Here is a 27,923-nt window from a genome sequence, read left to right as displayed (position 1 = left end):
TGGAACACACAAGGAGACGCAGTGATTTATTGGGATGAGTTCCTGTAAATTTCATCAGAATCTTTGTTCTTTTAAATTATTAACACTTTTCTTAAAATCTCTTTATGAATTAGATTGTTATGGCTTGACAAAACTCTTGATAAAATAAATACTTTTTTGATACAAATCCAAAAGCGCTGCTCTCCCCTGAACATAAAAGACTCTCCCCATGCTTTAAACCCCAGGTTACCTGAAAATCTTTATTTCAGCAGCAACTGTCAGTCACTGGGGGGCGGCTGTCGCCTGAAGGATAGAGAAAAAAGCTGCTGACCGGAAAGTTACTGGTTCAGCTGCATGTATCAGCTGGGGGAATCTGGGCACAGAAATTGAATAAGTAACCCCTTTCCCTCAACAAGTGCTGCTGAAGTGCCCTTGAGCAAAGCATTTAACCTCCAGCTGCTTGAGTGCATTCTACATGATCATGACAGTGTGCCAGTCTTTTTTAGGACTGGATAGGCATTGGAATAAATGTGATGTGACGAGGCAAAGAGAATAACTGTACATATGTGTTAAAATTCTGCCATTAGCTGTCAAAGGTTAAATTGAAATCTTAGTACATTTTTATTTCATTTTTTATATCAACTCCTTGGTACATAGACTTCTTTTCACTAAGGCAAAACCTCAGGCCATCTGAGCACAGTGACAGTCAACAGTAACTTAACTCCCATTTAAAGTGTCATTACACTGTTTGAGGCAGTTGTATATAGCTGCTCCATTTTATTTTCCTTGCTACCCCACACACTTTTTACCTGAGACATTGAGATCGTGTGGGTCTCCACTGACTGCTGCCAGGCACCATTACCTGACGAGTTAGGCCATCTGACTGATGGCTTGTGATAGCTCTGAGAAATGTACAATCCCTCAAATAGACCATTTCTGTCTCCCAATTTTACTTTAATATTTCCCAAATGCTTCTGAAGGCATCGGGACAAACGCAACTCCACATTCAGCTATAAAGGAATAAGAGTCGGAAAAAGCAATAACTTAAATGCAGTGACTTGACACATGGAAATAAGCCTTTTTGTATGAAAATGGAGATTAGGCTTTGCAGAACAAGCTCGGTTTGATTGTATACCGTGTTTTTGGCAAGGTTATATTGAGGGACACATATAAACAATGGAAACTTGCATTGTGCTTGTGTATATTATGTATGCATGTATGGTAGCAGGTAGTAGAGCTCACAACTTATTCATCTTAGTGTCCTCTTTCAGCCTCTGTTAACCCTCTGGAGTCTGAAGGGTGTTTTGGGGCCCTGGACAAGTTTTGACATGCCCTGACATTTGTGCTTTTTTCAGTTGCTTTTAAACATATTAATGGCTAAAGTCTGATAACATTGTAATCAGAACAAACAGGGCTACAATAATATGTGAGCAGCATGTTTATACACGATTGTGTTTTTGAGAAAACAGTGTTTATGCATGGTTAGTGAAAAACTATCAGGAGAAGATGCCACAAAACGCGCCGGCACGTTCGTCGACCCCTGAGGATTGATGCAGTATTTCCAGTGTTTTTGTGTGTTTATGTGATCTGTTTTATTCACCAAAAGGTCTTTTTCTTCTGTCCTTTAGGATGCTGCCTCTGCCAAAAACCACAATTGACAAGAGATCAAGCTAAGACATTTGACAGCTACTGTCTTATGAAGAGTGTCACTCCCCTCTGCACATCACATTGTGACCGTTAGTTCACCTTTTCATCAACGCGCAAGCCTCCTGAAGAAGCTCACTTGTTGACACAGCTCATCAACCAGGCAGAAGTGGCAGCAATCGAAGACAAAATAACTGAATGGGGGCTCATCTTTGCCTGAAGCTGTTCACACAAAAGTAGCAACATGGTGCCACAGTTCCCAAATGCTCAATTGCATTGTTCAAAGCTGCAGTTAATTTAGAAAAATCTCAGTGATATTGTAATTACTGTCACAAAACAGCAACTGTAAAGTCAAAAAAGAAAAGAAGAATTCCACTGAAATCCTACAGAATGAGATCAGTGATGCTTTGGCCCATATTCTTCACTCTGCAAGCTGTATGCACTAGTGTGGCACATGCCATGCAACATTACCCAGCAGCCTGGGGACACTATGACGTGTGCAAGTCCCAGATCTATACAGAGGAGGGCCTGGCGTGGGACTACATGGCTTGTCAGCCGGAAGCCACCGACATGACAAAGTACCTACGAGTGGCCCTCGACCCCCCAAATATCACGTGTGGAGATCCACCAGAAACATACTGTGCTTTGGTGAGTCGTAACCTCGCCTGTCCCCTGATGGAGACAAATGAGGCTGTAGGCAGGATCTCACGGCATACTGGGTCAGGGATAGAGATCAGTGCATATAAAGCAATGTGCTGCTGCTGCTGCAGCAGAGATTAATGTACACATGGACCCAGTGTGCATTAGAATACAAGTACTAATATCCAGCAACACAGTCATAAGCTACACACACACAGAAATGGAAACAGACACACAGCAGTAAGAACAAATCTTGGAGATGTTTTTAAACAAACATGCATAAGTAAGTGTAACTACAAATGCACATACTCAGTAAACAGAGTCATGACAAAGACATGCAATCATGTACTAGATTTGTGAGTACATGTTCACACAGACTTACAAAAGCATACATGAATATATACTGTACATGTATAGTATAGTCACACTATCATCCACAGAGACCAAATTACATCAGTCAAAAAACAAAAATTCTTGTCAAATTATTCTACTTCAAGCCACATAAGATACAATGTTTTAGACGCATCTGAAAGAACACCCACCTTTTCCTTTCTGTATTCTTTTGCAAAAACCTATTGCCTTCCCTGGTTAAATTGGTGTGTTCTGCAAAAATTGCATACACCTGCAGAAATCTAATATTAGTTTTCTTGCTCCTATTTAAAGTATTTTCACACACACAGTACTCTTGCTTTGTAGTCTTCTGTTTAAAAATGTATTAGTATCAAGGTAGTAGCTGCTGTACAATAATACGATATCATGACACTGGATTTGTGGAAACCCAAATACACAAAGTGCATATAATGCACACATATATCATTGTATAGATGACTGCAGGTGTACACTCAAACCCCACAAAAAATGCACACACACACACACACACACGCACACACACACACAGAGCAATGAGCGTCTTTGAGAGTGACAATGTAATTGTACTGGTGCAGTTATTATGCACTGCATGCTCACTGCAGTGTTCAGTGTTGTGTTTCATTGGCCCTTATCAACTATTATCAACAGTTCAGCCCCAGGTTGCATTTGTTTAGAATCACACTCAAAGTAAGCAGCAAGAACCCCTAGGCATTAAAGTGCTTCATTAGATGTTGTGTATGTGCCCACTGAGAGCTCCTGCAAGTAAATATTTACCAATTAAAATGGGCATCTTTAAAAGGAGAATTTTTATTCTTGCAGCTCCAGATGGCATTGAGACATTTAATGCCACTGTAGGATGAAAAAGGAGCCAGTCTCTAGTCGTGTGTGACGTTCTGTGAAGATTTATATCAAAACAAACTGCGAAACCTTTATCAGCCCAGTAGATTATCCTGAATATGCAGTGTAACATAACACAGGAGCATAAAGAAGTAAATAGAGAGAAAGCGAGACAAAGTGGTTGGACTGATACTTCATTTGACTATAGTAATTGTTGGTAGTTAAAGATACCATGTCACTATCTTGTCCATGTTTCTCTTTTCATTTATTTGGAGTAGTAATTTCTTTGACAACACACTGCATACATGCCTTAATGAATTGCTTTATTTCTTTTATGGTATTCTTTACATTTTAAAATTATACTCTATTCCCATGTTTGTAAAATGTGTTTTTCATTTATAAATGTATGGATATAATTACAGCTTCTGGCATTCTGGAACAGTCACATTTTATATAAGGAACAGCAAGCAGGGAGGACTTGCACACACCAGGCAGGCAGGCAGATGTAGTGCACAGTTACTTTAATGAAGAGGCAGATCGGCTTACTTAAAGTCCAGGCAAACAAAACCAGGCTGGGATAACAGAAGGTGAAGTCAAAACAGGCAGAGACAGGCTGGCGGGCAAACCAAACAAAAAAATGCCAGAAGCACAGACCAAAGGTGGAGTCTAAAAACAACACTGGCAGGGGGTCAAAATCAGGAAGACAAAAAACATGTATAGGTTGACAAGATAATAGTACACATGGAACAGATGAACTGTGAGGATGTGGCAGAGGACATAGGGAAATGGGCTGCTATGTGTATATATCTTTGGACTGATAGTGAATGAGACAGTGGGCAGGTGGGCAGGACAGAATTAGATGATTGGAAACGAAGGAAAATCCAGGGACATCTGGTGGCTGGAGGGAAAACAGGAGTACAAATGATCAGGCTTGCGACAGGAACTGTGACAGAAACTCGATTACTTATCAGCAGATCAGCTGTCTAGAGAGACTGGTCACTCACTGCTCATACGTATTGTTCTATGTGGGTGTGACTGCAGTGGCTTGTTGCACTACAACGTTCAATGGACAATGTTCAAATTGTGTTCAAATGTATATGATCTCCTTGGCATTAGTAGATGATGTGGATATCACAATTATCCATGCATTGATATGATTTATATGAAGAGATGGTACTACTGACCAGTTAGATGCTGTGGGAGTATTCAGTATGTGCTGCAGTATTTATCTACATTTTAGACAGAGAACAAATTTGGTTATAGGGATGTTGGTGTGTTGCTTGGTCAGTCCAAAACTTTGGTGCAGACTGAAATATTTTAACTAAGATGGACTGACATCCTATCTTGTACATATATTCATGTTCCCCAGAGTCATACAGACTTTGGTGCTCTTTATGTACCACTATAGCAGGTCAAAAATGTTCACTTACTGTATCCAGTGAAATATAACTGCAAGACAGACTGGAAAATATTTTTGCACAAACATTCATAGGTACGAAACAATGAATTCTAGTGACTTTGGTGATGTTTTCACTTTTCAGTCATCAAATTAACGTAATGAATAATTTTTGCTTTAGACATTAGTGAAATCCCTGCAGGGGTTAAGGGGGTACAAAGAATATTGACCTGCCATAATAGCACATAATCGATCCTTTCCACCCCATGGGCAGAATATACCATTTACTTTCTATATGACTCCAAACGTGTACCCTCAAACTGTGCCTCGACTTACTTAAAAGGTTTTTTAGATGACCCTACATCTGACTGTCAGCATGTCTATCACCTCTGACATGAATTTGAGGTCATCATTGTCCAGATGATCAAGAACACAGACTCCTCCTGCACTCGCTCAAATGTCTGTTGTGTGTTTGATCTGTTTACATTCTCTGCTGGCACACAGGCAGTCTGACACCAGTGACCTTATCCACCGGTGCTTCCTGAGAGTTTGTTGGAGAGGAGAGGAGCATGCAGATGAGCTCTTTTAGCCAATCGTAGTTGCCTGCAGTTGTGAGTCCAGTCTAATCAGCTTTCCCAGGAGTCAGATTCTCTCATAAAGGATGGTCAAAGAATCCTGGATGGCTTGTCCCTCCTCCCTTTCCTCAGCCTTGTGCTTATGATTCCCATCTCTGTCACTCAAGGGTATTTTTTTGACCAAACTAAGCTCTGCCAAATATAGTTATGACAGAGTCTGTACTCATGAAAAGGGCATTAATCATTCAAAAGTGGTTATTATACAACTTAAGGTTTGAGGTTGTTTATTTTTTGGATGAAATGGCAAAGATAGCCTTTAGGTTTTGGTTCTGAATTTAGGCTTACATTCTCTTGAATGTTTAGGACAAGCGATAAGACAACCCTGGATAAACAGAACCTAGGCCAGGTGTTCAGCACAAGGGGGTTGGCCTGGTTTTATTTTTAGCAGGCCTTGAGGGTTTTTTCAAAATGTGTTGGTATCAAGGCTGTTCTCCTGTGGTTCACTGTGACACTGTCACTCACCATCACCACAATGGTTTAGGCACGCTTTTACTATGTAACAAGCAGTGCGCAAGCTAAAATGAATGAATGCATGATTGAAATGCATACACTTTAATTTAGCAGTGCAGTCATAATGTTGGATTAATTGATAAATTGTCCCTTATTACTTGTAAAAAATTTCTTCATGATGCTTCTTCTCGTAATTAATGGAAGACATTTTTAAAATTCATTATTAAAACAAATTATCTCATTAGACCCATTTGAATGGTTGTAGGTGAGGCAATTATTACACTATTGCACCACATGGGCTCTAATGAATAATAGCCATTCATGCAGAAAAATGCCTGCTGAAACACATCTGCATCTTAAACCTCTCATAATCATTTTTGATATGGTTAGCAGACATAAGAGTGCTTTTAATTACAGTACTTCTCTCACTCTCTGAAGTCCATATCAGGTTAGCTTTGCTGGATTTAATGGCAATTCACAAAAGTGGCAAGCCATTACATCGACTTCACTGAGAGAGGAGATTTAATTTTCATGCAATTCAGAGTTATACCACTTTTTTGTTACAAAGTAATGAGCATGGACATGTTTATCCCACAAAAGTAGCATTTGGTACATTGTTGCCACATCTTAAAATTTTCACAGTCTATTTTCACAGGGTAAATAAAATCTGTTTTGTTAAAAAGACTACCCTGTCAAGCATTTCTAACTGTGACTGCCATGGTGGAGTAGTGTTTGGATTAGTGTCCTACTGATTAGAGAACTTTTTACCTCGTGGTTTTGTGTTTTGAATAGTGGCAGGGAATATTTCCAAGTAAGAAGTTGAGAGACACGCTGTTCTCCCACAACACTTACAGTGATCTGGCACTTGATCTAAATGAATGAATGTGAGCTTTGAGTTAGGTGTCATCAGCCCACAGACGCCACAATATCTGCAGTCATTCTGATTCATGTGCATTGTCACATTGGCAAGTGTATAAACATTCGTGAGACTGACTCAGTAATGGCGTTTATTTTAGCTAGTCTGAGTCTATCTGGGTAGATTCTTGTAATTCCTCTGAACTTTATTCTGTTCTCTCAGAATGGATGAAAGGAGTTGTGGCTGCCAGTTCACCACACGGCCCCCATGGAGGCTTAGGAAGGAAAGACAAGATGAGAGCTCCCACTAAGCTGCTCGGAGACTGCTGAGTTATTGACAGTCAATGCAGCAGACTTATCTATGCTGGCAATGGTAGGAGTCATTGTGAACTTTCAATCTGTGTCTTACATGCTCACAAGAACTGACGTAATAGATTTTAGAAAGAGATATAGATTATAAACTAGAGAAAGGGATGTAAACTTTGCTACATAGGCTGTGAGGTCATGAAGAGAAATCGTGAACTGGCAGAATGACTAGTCAACTTTCTCCTGCAAAATATGTTTATATACTTTGGAGGGGAAAAAAAGTTAGCACCTGTAACAAGGTCTCTGGCAAAATTTTTCTCCCATCCAGGACGCTTCAGGCACCTGTAACCAGAGTTTGTATGCTGTATCCCATGCTGAACAATGAGAATATGACTACTTGTAGTGTGAAATGGGTCCCTCACTGACATTAAGGCACAGGAAATTATCAGGCAACTTTGCACATCCCTCAGCTCTACAGCATTTTCACCTCTTTTAGTTCATTATTTTAATTTTATGGCCCGCAACTTTACTGTTTTTGTGTAACTGCCCTCTCGAGAAGAACCACAGTATCAGTCATTTCAGCAAATGCCCCAAAACAACTTCTATTTACATTCAAGTCACAAAGCCTTCAAGACGCTGTAGTAAATGTGACAGGCAAATGAGGAATCATCATCATTTTCTGTACTGGTACACAGCTTTAACAAAAAAACATTGTGTTGCAATTGAGTTTTGCCACCAGAAAATTCTTTTTTTCTACTGAGTGTACTCAAATACATTGGTTATTATATATAGTGGTTATTGGTTATTACATTGGTTATTATACATGGTGCCCTGTATAGTAAATAGAAATTTATTTCAGACGCAAACTATTTCTGTGGGAAACCAGTTAGAGCATCAGTATCATGAATTGAGTCTAGTTCTATTTGCTGAAATAACTAATCAGTTCAGAGGTCAAACCTGAAATAGCTATTGCCCCTCGTTGATCTCTTTACCTTTTCTTCTTGGGGAAAAAGTCACTCACCCATGTATTTGTTTGGCGACAGGGAACAGTTGGAACATTTAGCTTTCCGCCACCCTGGTGCCCTTGACTCTGTTCTGAACTGGCCCTGCCCAGCCCATCATCACTGCACCACTGCTTACAACGACACCAAGATGACATGCAACATGTCCCTTGACTCTAGGAGAGGGGGGAAATCATCATTTATTCTTTCACTCAGCTGCCACCTCTTTTGTCTTCTGGCTTTTTAATTTCTGTGTCCCTTGTTTTCTGTCAGCTGATGACGCATAATATCCATGCATTGATTGAACATGTGGAAGCTGGATGCTCCATATGAGGTGAGCACTTGACAGATAAAGATATGTCGGCATTATGCTCTGGTATCTGTGACAGGTTAATTCTAAGAGGTTTGTAAATACAAAGACAGATGAATTATGCATGGAGGTATAAAGAAAAGTGATGGGCTTTGTGGTTAGACTAGACAGAGTCTTTCAGAATGGCTTAATATTTGAATGCATGTTTTCTATCTGAAATGGAGCAGCTTTAATTGTATGTATAAGTGCTTCATTCTTTTTAGATTTTCCTCCACACCCGGCACAGTACTTGAAAGCCAGTTTTAAATATGTTTTTCATAGGTGTAGACAGGACTATTGCTTTCTCAGCACAAATTCAAATAATTGCAGTTTTGCTTTTGTTGCCCGTAAGCTCAAATTACATGAGCATGCAAATCCAAATCCACATGCAAGCTCAAACTCCCCATTATCTATATTTAAAATAGAAACCTTTATAAACAGTTCTGTTTTTCTGTTTCTCATCCCAAATTGTACAGTTTTTCTGGTGTGTTTTACCCTAAGCTGTGTTCTGTGACACGTGATGGAACCAAGTTACTTGGCAGGGCACAGTCAACAGCTGGTGCTTGTGATGTTATTTTTCATATGATTAAATGAAAATGAGATATACAGTATATTCCACACTTAATATACCCGAGATCAGGGCACGCAAATGTTTTGAAGCAGTGCAGCACTTAACCATGTACTCGAAACATACATGGTTAAGTAATGTTAAAACCCATCAAATTTTATTGTGTGGGCCTTGTGCATATCCAAAGGTTATTGAAGAGAACAGTTTTATCTTTAGAGCATTTTCTGTTTAGAAGCCAGTTGTTATTTTAGGTACAATAGTTTCAATTATTTTTACACAAGTTTATCTAAGCTAGCAGTGTACATTTGAAATAAGCAAGTGAAAGTGGATTGAGTTCAACCCTCATCTCTTTTCAAATTCAGCATCTGCAAACTTTACATAAGATGTTAAATCATCTTACTGTAGTTTGAACCTTGAAGCAGGGACATGTTTGAGGACACATATTGGAGGAGATAAGAAGGTATTTTGGAATGATTTAAAGGAAATCCTCTTACCTCATGATATTACTCAGCTTGCTTTCTTCCATAATTCAGCCATATTTAGCTAATTTGCTGCAGACCTCTATGTCAATGCATTTTTGCCGCTCCTCTGCCAAAGGCGTTATGCAAGCATGAATATTACATTGGTGAATCACTGTGTTTGTCCTACACCTCACTACACAAGAAACAATTTGTTGTTTCAGTGTATGTGTGTGTGTGTGTGGTGCCTGTCAGTACCAATGAGGCAGTTCTTTGAGAGCTTTCAGTCAAGTGCTTTCCTACTGATGATGTTGTGGTGACCCATGGACCACATCTACTTTAAGTTTGAATCCCCCCTCAGCACCCAGTGTGGCTCCGGTTTTGCCGTGTCTCTCAGCTTTTTTAGGATTTCAGTAAAGGTATAAGAGTGTAACTAAACTGTCCATTATGTAATTTTAAAAATAAAAGGAATTCATTCACTATTAAATTTAATTCTTCTCACGCTCACGAGCTTCAGAGTATGTACACCCATTCACCATCCTTTTATTTTTGACAAGCTGAATGGGATTCTTGTAAAAGATACAATAATTGAATTACCCAAAAGCTATTTGGCAGGCAGGTTCTTTGTTTCTCCCAGACCAAACGCCCTCCACCCAAAAAAAAAAAAAAAAAAAAAGAAAACTCATCTTGGCTCACCCATCTGTCAAAGATTTTTTCTTTAGCAGGGAAGTGCATGTGTGTGTGAAGGACTTCCCCTCCCTCAAGACACTGTCTATAATTTTGGCCAGACTGAGGAGTGTCAAGCAATCAAGCAGTGCTCATGGGAGAAGAACACATTAAAGCTTTAACCTCAGAGGTCTCTGTTGGTGTGAATACAGCTGTGTTACAAATATAGCCTTTTAAAAAAGGCCTCATTCACCTATTTACCATGATAACACAGCAAATAATCTTCCAGAATATTATGGTTATAAGAAGGTTGTAGTATGTAGCTTCTGTTATAGTGGCTGATATAGTTAACCCAGTGCGTCTGTGCAGCATCTCTGGCTAAAGCATAGGAATGTGACTTTTCCTAAAATTATTCTTATTCGTGCTTGAACTTAGATGATGTAATTGATGCCAGCCTCATTTCTGTGCATTAATTATGGAGCTGGAGTCAGGAGGGAGTTGAGTTAGCTTAGCATAAAAAATGGGAGTAAAAGGAAACAGCCTGGTTAAAATCCAATGGCAAAAAATCCTTGAAGGCATCTTTAAAACTCACTGGCTGCATTCTATCTTGTTTTTTTTTCTTCTTACCTAATTTACAATAAAATTAGAAACCTATCTCTTATGGTTTTATGTGGAGTTACACATTTATGGGTTGGGCTAGCGACCTGCACTACATTACACATACAGCCATGAAATTCTGTTCATCTAATTTTCAGCACAAAAGTACAAGTATTCCTTCAAGTTATTTTGGAAGTTCTAATTATTTTCTCATTTCTAACAGAGCTGAGCCAGGTGCTTCCCATATTTCCAGCCATTGTGCTAAGTTAGACTAAGGACTTCTTGGTTCCAGCTCCTTACTTAAAGCAAAGGCATGACATTGACATCTTTTTACTTATATGCACAGTAACTCTGGAAGCAAAAGCAAATATTTCTAAAATCTGGACCTGTTTCTGTAAGGTATTATAGAGTGTGTGACATATCAGCTTTTAATTGTGTTACCTCTAAAATCCCAAAGAAGTCAAAATGTTAGCTGTGTATTTTGAAGCTTTAGAGGGCAGAGCTGTATGTTTTTGTATTCATTTTTATTTTGAGAAATCACAGTCTGAGTTGAAGGGGCAAGACTTGAAAGAGAGATATAGTGGTCAGATGGCAAGCAACTGTTGTGACTACAGTTGCCACCCGTCCCTTATAATAGTGGATCGACCCTTATTTTTTCACACTGAAGGTGGCAACCCTAGTTGCAACCCACCTCCCCTTAGGAAACCCAGCCATCATGTTGTCAGCCCAATCGATCTCTGAGAAAGAGTGAAAGAGACTGTGCTGTAGAGAGAGAGAGGATGGGGAGAGGTACGGATGAAAGTACAGAAGGGAAAAATGTTCGTTTCAAAAAGTGGCTGGTGTGATTTTATCATGCTCAGTGAAAGGGTGACATTTCAGTAATGCTTTATTCCTCACTTTGGCATTTCAAATTAATAAAAGCCTCTAATAACTATGCAGATTAAAAAGATGGGGGATGAGTTGACACACTATGAGCTAACACACTGATGAACAATGCAGCAATTTCACTCTCACTCGCTCTTGTTCTTTTTTCACTCTCTCAATTTCATCCCAGTTTCTATCAATTTCTCTGTGATGACCTCTGCATCTCATTGTAAATGGCTGAGCACTGAGTCTGTGTCACTTAGAATCCCTCAGTGTAGGATTTTAATATGTTTTAAAGCTGCTTATATGAAACTAGCTAGAGTCAGAATCAATAATGCAATGATTCTAGAATAGTTAATCAGTGTATTGTTAGGATGGAGGCATACTGGGGTAACAAATTAGACTTTAATTTTGTTTTCAATTGTTTCAAACTATACAGCTTAATAGAAGTAAAACTAAGTTGATTATTTAGAAATTCCAGTTTGTACAAACAGTTACACAATGTGTGATAAACTGTGAGGCTTGGTGGTGAGATGTGACATTCAAGATTGAAACTATACAAGAGGCTACGAACTCAAAAACATTCATAGCAGCAACATTTTAGGCCAAAATCCACCATTTCAGTGGAACTAGTACAGGTAATGAACTTGAAGATGAGGTCTGAGGGGGTTTCATATTGAAATCAAATTGCTGCTGAAAAAACATTGATTTGTAGTTATACATATAAGTTATCTAAACTAACAACATTTTATCCACCTGCCCAGTGTTTCTGAGCAGTTTCTGGTTGCATACCAACCCCAATGTGACTACAAGAGTTTGACAGGTCACTGCATTCAGCTGTTGTGTTGTGTCTATGATATAAATTAATGCTTAGATGAGATACTAGAGTGCAATATGCAATGCATAGGTACTGCATGAGTATAGAGCTGGTTGAAATATTTAATCATGTTAGATGAAACACTGTACTGAATACTGTAGAGAATAATTCATTCCAAAACTCGACACTATACATCTTTCAACACACGAATTTTGTCATATGGGTGAGACTATTTTTATCCAATGTGTCTTTCTGAATGAGCAGTGTATTAATATTTTAGGCATAGCAGAAGCCAATGAGACTCATACTTACCAAACTGGTATTATTAGTGTCATGCTCTGTCTGTATTAGATCAAAAGAAATACCTGTAAATTCATTTGGTGTGTTTGTTTTACACACAAACATCTGCATGTGGAAAATATTCAATCTAAAGTATTTTGCCAAGAGTGATATCAATTTTTACCACACAAGCAGGCGATGTGTCTGCTTTGGGATACGGAGCACAGAGAGAGATCTAGCGAAGCCTTAAACAACCTCTCATTATGGCAATGTTAAAGCTTTTTATTGAATCCTGACATCAGAGGGAATCTAATCCCACACATAACCTACCTCATGACCGCGGCAATGTGCAGCAACGCACTGTAATTACAAAAGAAAATACACAGCTATTCATATACATAAAAACAACAAATACACATGTTCAAATCGCTCTGATGCAGTTCTCTGTACATAAACCCATACAGATTTACACACTAAACCAAATGTACACACAGATGAGAGCCCACCACCATCCCCCATGATAATAAGGCGGTGTTAAATTTACCCCAGTGGGACTCTACCACATGGGACAGATAATGAGGCCAGGTGTTAATTAATGTGGAGTGCGTTTCCCCTCGTCTGTTGACGCCCCGTGAATCCCAATCAAGGCTGTGACCCTGGATCGCGGCGCGGTTGATTTGCCAAGCAGTGTACTTCAGAAGGCCAGACTGGCTGTGCTGCAGTCCTCAAAGGGACTGCTTTGGCGAGGGCTACATTCCAAAGGGCGGAGTGCTTGGCATGGGGCAAATCAAAACACGAGCGCCGGGAGAAGTTTGTGTTTTTGCTTTGATCAGATGTCTGCGCCGATAGAAAATTACAGCCATCAGCTCTGCTCCCTCTGATGTGCTGTTTACTTCCCCACCTGATGCATACTGTATGTTTTCATTTGTGTGCAGCCATGCCACTTAAAGGAACATACTGATGTGTTTTCCTTCTTTAAATCCTGACATTTTTTAATGCACTCTATCCAGTCTCAAATTATCCCTTTTTTTTTTTTTTATTGTTTTTTTTTTTGGTTGTTATTGTTCCAAGTGGAACAATAGGATGTAGGTCTGTAAAAGCATGGGGACAGCTTCTTCACTGTAACTTGGTCCACTCTAATGAGCATCTCATCAAATGGACAACAGAACTGTCACAGAAAATGTAATGCTGACTGAGACCCAACCCTAATTATTCTTACTCTTAGTAATATTATTGTAATTTCACCCACTGAAGTGAGGATATTGCAGCTTCTGCAACACCAGCTTTGTTTTTTTACATTTCTCTCTTTCAAGTGTCCTGTGGAAGTCTAATACTGAGTTGATGGAGAGCAGATCGATTTGAAAAGTCTCCACTGACTATATTTATTTTTGACAAAAATGCATGTGTGCTTAGTGGCAATAATGTACTTACATTAGTAGTGGTATACAGTGGTTTCCAACCTTTTTAGCCTGTGATGCCTTAAAATGAAGCCATATTTAGTTGTGAAAGCTCACTGGTTACAGCAGATTAAGTGAGGTTTAACCAGTGCTTTTCTGATTCTTTGAATTTTTAGAGGCCTGAAGAGCTGAGACTATATAAAGCTCATGTGGGCGACTTAATTTTCATACTACACAAAAATGAATGTATGTTAGTTGTTGCCTGGAAATTTTAAAAGTGCATTTAAATTTATAAAACACAAGCGCAGGCATTTTATCAGGGAATTATAATATATGGGGTTTATAGCAAATAGATAAAAGTAAAACATGGAAAAGTAGCAATATAGTTTAACGCAGCTGTTTATGAGGTATAGATCCTTTAAGGTTGAGTGACTGAGTTGCAAGAACAAGACCATTTTGATTGTGCAAGTTCATTACTAGCACCACAGCAACAAAAACAAACATTACAAATAAGAAAACAAAGACACAAAAGGGAAAGATAAAATAAATATTAGGCTGTGGTAAGTAAATAAAGCAGAGAGATTATGAAAGACCTAAAAGCAATGAAATGGTTGTTACTCCGAGAAACAAAAAGTCAAATCAGTGATGCAACAGCATTTTACATTTTACATTTTACATTTTTACAGCATTTACTAATTAAAAATGAAAAATGATGAAAGGAGTAGCACTGAAGCAAGCTGCATAGAGGTTTTTGCAGAATAACATGCATGCACCCCAGGGAGTCTGAGTCCAAATTAACAGTCCTGATGAGTCTGTGTTGCATTGATTGACCATTGGCACTTTAATGACCCTCACGACAAATGGACAACAGAACTCTGACAGCAAATGTAATGTTGAAGAATCAGACCCAATCTTCATTATTAATATATATCAATATCAAAGGTGGCACCATCAGTGTTTGTGCAGGCGATGAGGGGTCAGCTCTCTATCTACTTAGTGTTTTTTAGAACTCTTCTGTGCATGTGTATATGGGCACTGTTCTCGCTGCTATGTTAATGGCCAGAATTTCATGGGGTCATTACTTGTCCTGTTGGACTGTCTCGTCTGGGGCTTCATGGGAAATTCTACTACATACATGATATTGAATTCTCATTATCTGTTGTCAGATCTCTGACATTTATAAACCTCCAACCACAGATATGAAATAATGGTGCACTCACAGGTCAGATGTCAAATCCTCCTGTCCTTCATTCCTCTGAAGGTCAGAAGAATGAAAAGGCTGGCTCTGTTGTGAGCCACTGCTGGCCCTGACTGCAGGTCATTAAAGCACTATTGAGTTTCTGCCAAAGCTCTGACTCTCCCAATATCTCACCATGGCTCATCTCAGCTGTCTCTTCCATCAGGGCTTATACCAAACTCTGAAAAGATCCACATTCAGTCTCTGTGTTCACTATATACTTGAGCATTCCCTCCTCTTAAAAAGCCGACCTAGATCTACTTTGATATCTTTTTGGCCTGTCTTCCCTGTATCACCACAAATGTATCATCCTGAGTTATATCGACGTACTGTGTAAGTGCAGAGCAAAGAGAGCTTACCTTTTGCACTGACTCAAAGTTGAGAATTTACTGTGGTCTCTGATTGGCATCCTGTGATTTTGTCAAGTGGTACTTCAGTTTAAATCAGTGTCATTTTTGTTTTTCTAGATCAACTCCCTGAACACTAAATCACAGCCGAGTGATATCACAAAGCTGCCATTTATCAAATTTCTCCTCATCTGGTGCACCCCATGAATGAGGATGGGCATCCGGAAGTGTGATAAAGGGGGTTTGGGCCAGTGACAGGTCTGCAGGTGTCATGCGGCAGGTTAGGAGGTGTAAGGCCGAGCAGGATGATGGGGTGATTAATCCAGCAACACCTCAGGTCCAGAGGGAGAGACTTCTCTCACAGTCACAAATGCTGTGTTGCAAAGGAAGTTACTGAGGGCTCAGCATAAAACTAACAAGGTACACACAGGTCACAGACTCATTAATGTTATATTACTGTATGTTTCACACTTTAGCTTTATCTCAAATGATAGATGTAAAGGTGACCAAAGCCTGTTGGCAATAATAACATTGTCCTCTCCAAGTTTCAACTGGGAAATGCGTGAGAGCACTAAAGGCAAATCTTTTTTTTTTTTCTCTTTCATAATTGATTATACTTACAAATAAAGGGATTTCAACCTTTAAGATATTTCTTGGCCCCCTCAAACTGTGTCGACATTTAAGTGGAATGTCTCAGCATTTACTTAATCAAATCAAATCAATTCAACATTTATTTATATACTGCTTTTAGACAATAAAACTGCACATAAAGTGTTTTACAAGAAAGAAAAATCAAACATTTACAAATTGATTAACAAGTTAACAACCATACAATCTCAAAATAATGACCAAACAGGACCTGAGTTGTACTATGGCATTATCCTTTAAATTTAATTTAGCAAATGAAGTCATAGTTATTATTTTAAGACATAACTGTATATAGTGCAGTAAAGAAATGAAATGCAGTAAAACAATGACCAATAGAAGCATCATTCTGAAAAGGCATTTTGTTATAAGGCAACAAAACTGCATATATCTTGTCAGGTAATAGAGAGAGGAAGTTTAATAAAAGGGAGCGAGGCGATTAATATACTGTTGATCACTATAATCTTCATTATCATCATCACTATCACCATCAATTTTATATTCCTACAAACCACATCTGTGCACTGCCTTTAGTTCTAATCTAAAACAACCACCTCAACTATTTATTTGGTATTTACTGTATATGTGCCTGCATGTACAGCAGAATAGTGTAGGCGTGCTCTATGTCTGCGTGTTTATGCAGGTGGAAGGTTGGAAGGAACTCAGGCAAATAAAAACATAATCAAAATTGAATAAGTCATTATTTTATTGACCTGTCATTTGATTTAGTATATTTGCTGCAACTAACTGACAAATGGTGTTTTATAACTATTAATATTCTACCTTTCCATTGTTGTGGCTTCTGACTCAACTGCTGTGTAATTTATGTACAGGCTGATATTTCGACATGCTGTGGGCCTGTGTTTCTACCCAAAATTTTAAAAAAAATAAATAAATTTCCCCTAGGACTATGATAACTGATAGCACATTTTTTCCATTATTCATAAAAGGAGTTATAACTCAAGTGAAGTCTAGCCAAATTAATTTTGTAAGCATTTACTGAGGAAATCTGTTCGTCTTGGAGCGATTTAGGGAAAAACAAAGCATTGAATACATCTCTGACTTTAAGCTCAAATGTCACAAATTTGAAATAACAAGGCTGCCATAAAGGAGATGGCCTGAGTAGAAAACTGTGGTGAATGATCTGAGCTTCACGTCCAGAAAGCTGTCAGCTAAACTGATTGGTTGGATTGCCTGTGTCCATCCTTCAACAGCAGCTGTCATTGGCCAGAGAATTTATCTGCCAAGCCACATCTTGTGTCAAAAGGCACATCAACAGAAGGTTGCATTCTGTCAGTCTCATAGGCCATATGTCACTCATTTAATCATCTGTCTCACATCACAACATTATGTGCTTGTGTGTGTGTGTGTGTGTGTGTGTGTGTGTGTGTGTGTGTGTGTGTGTGTGTGTGAGGGTGTGTGTGTGTGTGAGGGTGTGTGTGTGTGTGTGTGCTCTATGCATAGCTTTTTGCATCATGTGCATTGCTCATTTAAAATGTTTTCTACATATGTGTTGTCACCAATTTCAGTTGCTATATTTTAGTAGATTTTTTGTCAATATTTCAAAAAAATTCAAAATGTTTTAATTGGTGTGGGACATATGTTGTTTGTTTTGCCACACTTCATAGAGTCTTATTATTACCCTTATAAACTATTGAACACAGTCATGAAATTACATCTAAATATCTACTGAGCCTTCATGATGATCTGAAAAGCTGAAGGTCCTGATTGCTTTATATCTGAGTCAATGGCATTTGGATTCACATTCCCAGTCTCTCTCTCTCTCTCTTTGGCACTGTCTCTCTCTTTCTCTCTCTTCCTTGTGTGTGCTTGCTCTCCTACTATATGACACCGTAATATTGGATTGACCTTATAGGCTGCAGAGATCAGGACATCATTAGCTGTGACCAGCCGCAGACTTGCTGCTCAGACCTCCTGCACTAAGCCACTGCCCCCAGACGGATCATATAGCATTGATAAAAACCAGCTGGGCTTGGCTACACAGCATCCATGGTGGCAATAAAGATGTCAGCAAAACCAATATGAGACAGGCCATTAGAAGCTCTTGCAGTATTGGCTATGCCGCATGTCAATAGGTGCAGAATTAGGAACACTGTTTGACTAATATGGCATGGGTTTTTAGGGATCTGTTTAAATATTCAAATATAAAATAAAAAATAAAACTCATGATAATAAGTAAAATGTGTACCATAAAAAATATTGGTGGTGTGAATTTAAAAACCTGATACATTTTAAACTGAGGTAGGTAGCATAGATCTTTGGGATGAGAATTAAGTATTACAGCAGCACAAGAAACTGATAATAAGAAAAAACAAGGTTAATGTTTGATCTGTTGTTTAAGAATGGTTTCCTTTTAATTGCTTGAATGCTCCCTGAAAAGGACTATGTTGATAATCTTTGTGCACAAACTTGGTGGATTGTCACTTTTATATTTAACAAATTTAGTGTAATTTATAGGATAAATATAATGAGCAGAAGAAAAAGACATAAATTAGATAAAATCATAGGTCTATCAACATGACATTTGGTTAGAAGTTACATTACGATAACCTATACCTTAATAATAATCTATGCTGAATTACACTTTTATGGAAACAAGTCAATTGTAAGGCCAGGTCACATTTTTCATTAGGTTGATACAAAACTCTTAATTCTCTCTAATTCTCTGCTGACTATTTTCCTCTTCAACATCCATGATGGCAGGTAACGGATCAAGCTGAGGGTTTATTGTTTTTCAATAGCTGCCCCTCGGCATGGTACTGAAGCCATGGATTTTAAATGACCACAGAAGGTATTGATCTTCATAAGGCAGTGTTTTTGTTGTGAAATAACCATGACAGGAAATCCAATTAAAGGTCCTGACCTTTCTCTATCATCCCACCTTCACTGGGCTCTATGAAAGCATTCCAGTGTAGTGAGTTTTACGAAGGGAAAGTAAATACTGTACGTGTCACTTAATGTTCGATTGGAAAAGTGCCCTCACATTATTGAGTGTTATTAATGATGGAAGGGGCTTTTATGAAAGGTTTGTCCCCAGCTGGCTTCCATATGTGAACACGCTCCTTGGTTAGAATGATCACTTCCCTGAAGGCCTGAAGTCGATGCATGATTATGGATTGAATTTATGACTGCTTTCCACTGGTCTCTGAACATTTCTTCTGCTGGCATGAGGAAGCAAATTTCTCTCTCCTTAAAGCTTCTATTTACTCGGCTTCTCGCTGTTCAGCTGGGAAATAGTTTTTCTCATTAGCCATGGACTGTGTGGTCTGAGTTCTTTATATTGTCTGTAAGTAAGGTTCCCATTTCAGCAGATGCAAAGGCAGCCACCCCACTGCTCCCATGAAACAAACCGTGACAACAAATGAAACAAATATAAGTGAAAATTCATGCTCTGCGATGACAACAGGGAGCTCAGTCTCTCTTACAATGTCTGTGTCTATCTACCTCCCCTCTGTCCCCAAGTACCATCAAGGTCTGAGCTCTGAGCAGACCTCCAAGGCTGTTCAAGCACAAGTATGGAATATAACAAGCCTCAGCACACATCACTGGTAAACAGTTGACACAAGTACAATTTATTGTCCCTGTGGCCAAACTCAGGCAGCCACCATCCTCCCTATTACCCCTTCACTCTCTCTTTCACATCTCTCTTTCTCAGCATTTCTGTTTTCAGGCAACAGTGTGGCCTTTAAAGCTTTATGTTGGCTCTGCATGTGTGTGTGGGTTTGCATGGGCGTGAGAGGAGAATACTTTTAGCAACTGAGAGCTTCTTTCAAAAAAACATGGCAAAAAGGTCTACTTCTTCAACATTTTCTCTCCCTCCCACTCTCTCTTATTCTCCCACTCTGTGTTAGCAACATAACCCTTATTACCCTCCTAATTGGATCATTCAACGCTCCTTTGAGTCAGCTGAGCAGGCCTAGTGACCCACAATCCCTCAGTCCTGTTCTACCTCATTGCATAGTTATCACTTCTAGCTGAGGAGCAGGTTGCAGATAGCATATCACAGTCCCACAGGAAATAAAATGGACTGCGCAGATCTGTATCTAAAAACAGGGAAGTCATACATATATCTTTCTGTGAAGAAGATAAAGTATCTAATAAAATTCTTCTTTAGCAAATTTTTTGGGTCCTTGCTCAAAGACAAAAAGCAGCTATTGGTCTTTTCAAATAAAATATAATGGCGTCAGCTTATCAGTATTCCTGCCAGTGATCTTCACTCGACAAAGTGGCAGTCGGGGTTGAATGCACTGCAATACTGAAGAGATAAGCGAGTAATGTTGCAGATAGCTCTGTTCTCACCTTTAGATAATTTTGCGTGTAGAGTGTTGAATGATTGCTGATTATCGAACCGCTTTACAGTTGATCTGAATCTCATCAGCACTTAACCTCATTGTTCCTGGAGCAGAGGTGAGAGGAATGTCAATTGGAGTGTGTCTTGTGCTCTCTGGCAATGTTTCAGCTCTCTCCCTTCCTCTTTACCATTCACTCACACTTAAACGTGCGCACACACATACACACCGAGGGGTTCATACTGCTTGTGCACACAACAAACACATTCACAGCTCTCTATTCCGCTCACAAATAAACACAAACACATGAAGAGCTCTGCTTTCTACCCACAAACATGTTCACACAAATATCCAGACTCTATAGTACAGAGCAGACAGAGGCCCATGAAAAATGCATGTCCCTTTGCGTGTTTCATAAGAAACACTCATTGGGATTCCATTCCCATCTCAGCTGAAATACCACACAGGAATATCAATTACACTGGCAATTTGGGTGGTAGTGGAGGCAGGAATGGTGCTGAACGGGAATATGGGATTCACATTGTCATCTTAATGAGAGGGTCACTCTCTCCTGCGGCTCTCGGGCCAGATTATAAAATACACGTTAGCCTGAATGTGTTAGAAAGGCTACTGAATATGGTGGTGAAATCCTGATAGGATGGCAAGCCAATGGAGCACTGGAAAAGAAATAACCTTTTGAGGCAAAGTGGACCAACAACTGACCCGAGAGATGCTTTAGGGTTTGCAATCATGAGGGTTGGACCATTATATTGTAGTGAGCTGCTATATCTAACAAGTATCCTAGGATTCCACTTTTACTCTGAATATTTAATTCAAAGCTAAATATTTTACTACCTTTCATACATTTCAAACTACTTAACATATCTTTCTCAAACTAACTACTAACTATACCAAGTAACTAAACTGCAGTACCATTATTGTACAAAACATTTTCTGCACAAAGATAAACTGACAAGTTAAAAACCTCTAAAATATTCCAGTCAGGCTCTTAATTTGAAAAATTTCAACACCATTTTAATCAAAATATCAGTCGGTTTGCTGTAGTGTTACCTACTTCTCAGTTAACATGGGCAGCAGCTATCACATAGAAAGCCAAGAAGAAATTCAAATATTTTAACACAAAAAGCAAATGAATCATCCCCAAGCACAGATGGAATTAATCTAATGACCTGGATCTCAGGTATTAATTACTGTATGTCATTTGTTGTGGTCAGTGGCTCAAAGTTTAATGAGGAAAAAAATTCATTGCAATGATTTGAAGTTACAGTATGAAACATTTTGCATGATCTACTACTTCACTGGGCAAACACTTGTATTATGTATATATGATCATAATACTGTACTACAAAATGCTTTCCAACAACATATAAAAGACAACATCAATTACATAAAACTATCAAAGCAGTGGAATCAAATAAAAAGAGGAAAAGCAATGTGTTAAAAATAAATCTTTAAACAAAATTTAAAAATGACACAGAGTCAGAAAGTCTTATTTCCTCAGGCGGGTCATTCCAGAGCTTCAGACCTCTAACAGCAAAAGCTCTGTCCCCTTTAGTTTTTAACCACAATACTGGGATAAGCAGAAGCCCACTGCCTGAGGATCTTGGGTTACAGAGAGGTTCCTACAAAGCTGAAAGATCGGAGATGTAGACTGGGGCCACGTTGCAAAGGGCTTTAAAAATAATCTGTAAAATCTTAAAATTCTACCTAAAACAAACCAGGAGCCAGTGAAGAAAATCCAGAGTGGAAGTAATATGGTCATACCTCTCCCTTCTAGTTAATAATCTAGAATTTGATTTATAGTATATACCACTTAATTTTTGATATAGGTCTATTGCATGAGAAAAGGTGACAATTCAGAGAACCCAGTTCTCCAAGCAGAATATCTCATTTGGAGGAAGATCAGTTTTGTTCTAATTACAAATATTACAGTACATTATCCTGTTTTCAGAATATTTCTTCTTTATTTCACCAGTGTGTTACAGGACTGGTTACTGTTTAGGACCTTCCATGTAATGTGCATTTACATGTGTGTATCTGTTTGTTTTTATAGGAGAATCCTTATATGTGCAATAATGAATGTGATGCCTCCACTGAGGAACTGGCTCATCCTCCTGAGTTGATGTTTGACTTTGAGGGTCGCAACCCCACGACTTTTTGGCAGTCCACCTCATGGAAGAAGTACCCAAAGCCCCTGCAGGTCAACATCACGCTCTCGTGGAACAAGACGATTGAGCTGACTGATGACATCGTGCTGACCTTTGAATCAGGCCGACCAGAGCAGATGGTCCTGGAAAAGTCACTTGACTATGGGCAGACCTGGACCCCCTACCAGTTCTACGCCACTGACTGCCTAGATGCTTTCACCATGGAACCCAAGACAGTGAATGACCTCACCCAGCGCACCCTGCTGGATATCATCTGCACAGAGGACTACTCCCGAGGCTATGTGTGGAAAAATGATAAAACAGTACGTTTTGAGATAAAGGACAGATTTGCCCTGTTTGCCGGGCCTAGACTGCACAACATGGCCTCGCTGTACGGCCAGCTGGATACCACCAAGAACCTGAGGGATTTCTTCACCATCACTGATCTGAGGATTAGGCTGCTGAAACCAGCCACTGGAGCCACCACGGTGGATGAGAACAATCTGTCCAGATACTTCTATGCTATCTCTGACATCAAGGTGCAGGGCAGGTAAGACCCTTTTACATTTCTTACTGCTTTTTGCAGTGAATTAAATCAACATCTTGAAGTTTCAATAGTTCATTTGTCTTTTAATGTAGTTTGTTTTGTTTTTTTATTGTAATTTTTATGTTCATAAACAACCAAGAGAGAACAAATTTTTCCAATTGCAATCTTCCAGGTCTGCACTAGATGGCTGTTGTTCTCCAGTATATTATTGCTTCACCAGTAGTTCAATGGTCTACTTTTACCTTTTTCACTAAATGCAAAACTTTCAGTACGTTAAGACTGGCCTTTGTGCGGGTGAAATCAGCCTTCTAAATTTGTCTTCAGACAGTAGGAGGTCTGTGATGAGGTGGCAATACGCTAGAATTTCCTTCCTTATGCTTAGTATCGAATAATGCCAGATTTATATTTACACAACAGAATTTTGGGGGATTATTATTATTATCACACATTGTAATTATAAATCAACAATGTGCTACAAAGAGACAACAGTATGCAGGTTTCTATTCCAAACAAAGACACCACATGCTGGTTTGCACTTCTTCAAGGAGGGAAGAACTATTCATCATGGTAGTCACCTGCTGGGATGATCAGTAGGAATGAAAACCTGTAGATTGTTGCTTCTCCATGTTACAGAGTTGTCCCCCCTCCTGGTATGAACAAACCTTCATTTTGTTATGAAAAATACTTACAATTACTTGTGAAAGCTATTGTTCACATATTTCTTCCTCTTTGACTTGTTGGTGGTCGATTTCTGGCACTAATTCATCAAAATACAGAACTTGTCCCATTATCCCAAAATTACAGTGAGACATTGAAAATGTTGCTGTCACAGTCCAGACATCAATGGATGTACAGAAGTCAGTGAACAGAGCTTACTAACTGAGTGAAGAACAGTACGGTCAAATTTTCAAAACATGTTTTAGTTGCTTCAACTCAGCCCAAAATTCTGCTTCTAAACTGGAGGAAACATGGCAGCTTTGACACAGACTGAACTCTAGTCTTCTAAATTACTTATTATCATCCTAACATGACAGGAAAGAGGGCTGAGATTGACTCCTGTGAGCCGTGGTAAAGGGAAGAGTTTTAATGTGTGTCTCTACATTTTTTATTGCAGACACACATCAAGATTCCACAGACATATTCCCATAATATTATATCACCATCACTGGTTCAGAGAGCAAGTACAGTACATGTACATTCAGTAGAGTTGAACTTTAGTTAACAGCTATGCTTTAAACACTATTGTCTATTCAGTTAAACATCGATGATCTTGTCTTTTCACTGATGATGACTGAGAATGTTTGTCAGCTGCTAGTGTGAAGAATCATATGTGACTCAAAAAAATGTATTGAAATGAAACCAAATCAGTTAAAATTAACTTCCTACAATGCAGCTGACAGAAGCCACAAATCACCGTAGGAAAAGTAGTAATAGGTATTGAAAGTGATAAATGACTTTAGTTTAATTAAAGCTGAATAAATAGGCAGCAGCAACATTGTATTAGCTTATATATTCCTTATGGCAAAATTGTTAGCAAACAACCACATTCCCAGGACAACCGCATTCCTATTATCTTTCTGGCCACCCAATTAACATAAGTCCAATTTTCACTCTCCTTTTAGCTCTATTCTGGTCACTACCAACTCATGAGGGAAAAATCTGACTTTTAAGCTGCTAATTGCTGTCTGCCATTTGGTGTTAAACAGGTAGTATACACTGTTTATCATTATTCGCTGGAAACAAGAATGATGAAAGCATGTGTTTGCAGTTAATGGTTTACTAATTTTCCAATTCTGAAACCTACCCTTTCAGTAAAATTAAAAAGACTTCCGGTCATTAACACAGCTTGCAATGTTACTGTGTATAATATGTTCATCAGTGAGTCATTAGAAAGCCTCTGTGATTTTCAGGGAAATGGAAACATTGTTGTTTCATGACGCATGGAAATGGCCCACACAATGGTTGTAAAGCCTCTACAGCTGCTCTCCAAATGGGACCTGTGTTGCTTGCTGCAGTTGGTTTATATGAGAATAACTGGGTTGGTAATGACCCATCAGATGGGCCCTAGGTGAATTGAAACAGTTAGTCCCTAATTAGAATTCAGTCGACTTCAATGGCAGATTAGAACCATTAGCACGTTAGCTAATTGGTAGGAGACTAATCTTGTAATTAAGAGCATTTGCAGCTGATTAAATGGTAATCATCAGGGACACATCAGTGAAATGTGGAGACATTCAGAATTGCCAGGCTGTGTTTCCAAATTTAGCCTTGCCCTGTTTAATAATGTGTAGATTTATGGTTTAATCTATTAGGTTTCCCTACTGAGAAAGCTAGTTTTTTGTTTTAAATAACTCACATATTCAGAGCTATCTAGTATTTTTTTTAATTATGTCTGACTGCTGTTTGCAAAATCTGAACAAATCGGTTGCTGCACATGAGCTTTCATAACCAGCAACCAATGTGACAACATTTCATGATGTCTGATGTCTTTGATCACATGCCACAACAAGTTTTTCATAATGGTCGCATACAGTATTCCCAATTGAGCCCTATCAGAGAGATATACATGTTCTGCAGTCAGACACACTCTTCCAATATTCACACTTATACTGTAAACATGAATTGATGAGTTCTAAATTGCAAGACCTGCTACCCAGCACAGAATAGCATCTCCCACCGATATCTTATTTTGCCATTCATTAGAAAGAGTAGCAAAAGGTTGGATGGTGGGAAAATAAGCTATTTTGCCCAATTTTCCATCTTGCCCCTGGGCATCAAATTCAATTTTCCACCAAAAGTTTGCAGTGAAAAAGAAAAGAAAATAAACATACGATTTCTGTCCAGAGGTGGATCAGTAACTCACTTGAAACAGGGTGATGGAGGCGGGTGGGGAGAGACTGATTAGAGTTCCCACCAACCTCAGCAGCCTTCTGGCTACAACCAAATGTGAAAGCCTTATCACAGAATAGCCATCCTGTCTAAGAATTCCCAGAATACTCCATAAACGCTGATAAACTCACCCACAGCTGAATATTTGCAGTGTCAGGTAACCTGTGGATATGTTCATGAATGTCAGGGCTGTGAATGAATACTGGCACACTGGATAAATGTTAAATTACATTTTCACAGTGATCTGGAAACAATTTTGCTTCATTTTGCATAACCATATTTTTACCAACACCTTTCATTAAGTATTTTAACATAAACATAATAAATAACTTTGTGAGTCGAGAATTTGGGTAAAAATGTTACAAAAAACCAATCACATCATAAAACAAACTCAAGCTATTAGTACTGGTAGCAGTAATAGGTGTACAGTGAGTGGGACTTTCATACGTTAATATCCTTTCCTTAACAAGCTGCCGCAAGTTTCATTTATGCCTCAGCATTAAAGGACCGTGCTGTGCATATGGGGTCTTTTAGGTACTACTGTAGCTGACAGCAGCTAAGAAGATACTACATGGGTACTGCTATAACTGTGACAGGTCATCTTGGACTGCTTATGTTTACTGCTACAAGTTTCAGTTGCAAGCAGAGATCAATAGCACAAAAGAAAACATGGACATGTTGAAAAAGGCTCCGTTATCTTCTCCTTTTCACTTCCACACATCTAGTGAAGCCATCTCCTCTGCCAACCTTCCTTTCACTGTGTCCCCTGCTCGCTATAACAGTGAATGAAGCAACAAAGATATGGCAATTGATCACATATGTGACATCTGTCTAGTGTTGTGATATTACTATCAGCAGAAAAAATATCCAACCCAACTTATTCAACACACTACACACAACGCACTACAAAAATATTCAGTATACATATTTAAGGAAAAAATGAAATTAATTCTGTTTTTAAAACTACTTCACCTTGCTCTTGTTTGCAGCATCGTATGCTTTGATTTGTATGTCTACATTCAACTTTAATTGACTATATAATATTTATTACTGCATAAATTTACTTATTATTCTTCTTAATGAAGTTGTTTTTTTAACCCAAAGTATTATATTTTCCTAAAACTAACAAAGTGTTGCATTGTGTTGTTTAAGCTGGAGCACTTGTTGGGCTCATTTATGGCCTGCACAGGTTGTGTGTACGAATGTTTAATGAATGAGGCTCATTATTGGTAGACTCCTGGAAGTTGTTGCAAGAAATCCCAAACTTAAGTGCCTGAGGCAGGTTGAAGTAAATCAGGCACCAATAAAAGTAAATATGCTTCATTCAGAAATAAATCCTGGGAAGGTTCAGATGCCACACATAGCAGCACAAAAATAACAGATTTTTCATTTAATAATTCAATTGTTAGAGAACACAAGCTTTGAAGACTGATTTTACATTACTCTGACTGACATTGCACTGAAAATAATGTGACAAAATTTACAATGACCAGCTGTGATAGAAATTGATGGGAAAGAGGAGACGTAAGGAAAAGGCACAAGTGGGACTTTTTTCTTCACCACTCCTGAGTGGTCAGAATGTATGGGGGGCTAGCCATGGTATTGATTTCTAATGTTATTCCACAGCACTGGAAAACAAAAACCTTGAACCATGCCGGCTGTCCCACCTTTCAC

At 38.8% G+C, this 27,923-nt stretch overlaps 1 protein-coding gene across 1 annotated transcript in view; it reads left to right on the top strand.

The window, feature by feature from the left end:
- The first annotated feature begins 2,013 nt into the window (after positions 1 to 2,013).
- Positions 2,014 to 27,923, top strand: part of LOC113134695 (netrin-G1-like) — a 47,555-nt gene continuing 21,645 nt past the window's right edge. The window contains exons 1-2 of the mRNA XM_026314174.1: positions 2,014 to 2,271; positions 22,720 to 23,363. Coding sequence (XP_026169959.1) covers positions 2,014 to 2,271; positions 22,720 to 23,363 — 902 coding nt within the window. The remainder of the gene's footprint in view (positions 2,272 to 22,719; positions 23,364 to 27,923) is intronic.

Source organism: Mastacembelus armatus, chromosome 17, assembly GCF_900324485.2.
Source record: "Mastacembelus armatus chromosome 17, fMasArm1.2, whole genome shotgun sequence".
In the NCBI taxonomy this organism is placed as follows: domain Eukaryota; kingdom Metazoa; phylum Chordata; class Actinopteri; order Synbranchiformes; family Mastacembelidae; genus Mastacembelus; species Mastacembelus armatus.
Note: the sequence above shows the minus strand (reverse complement) of the source record. Positions and strands in the feature narration are given on the sequence as shown.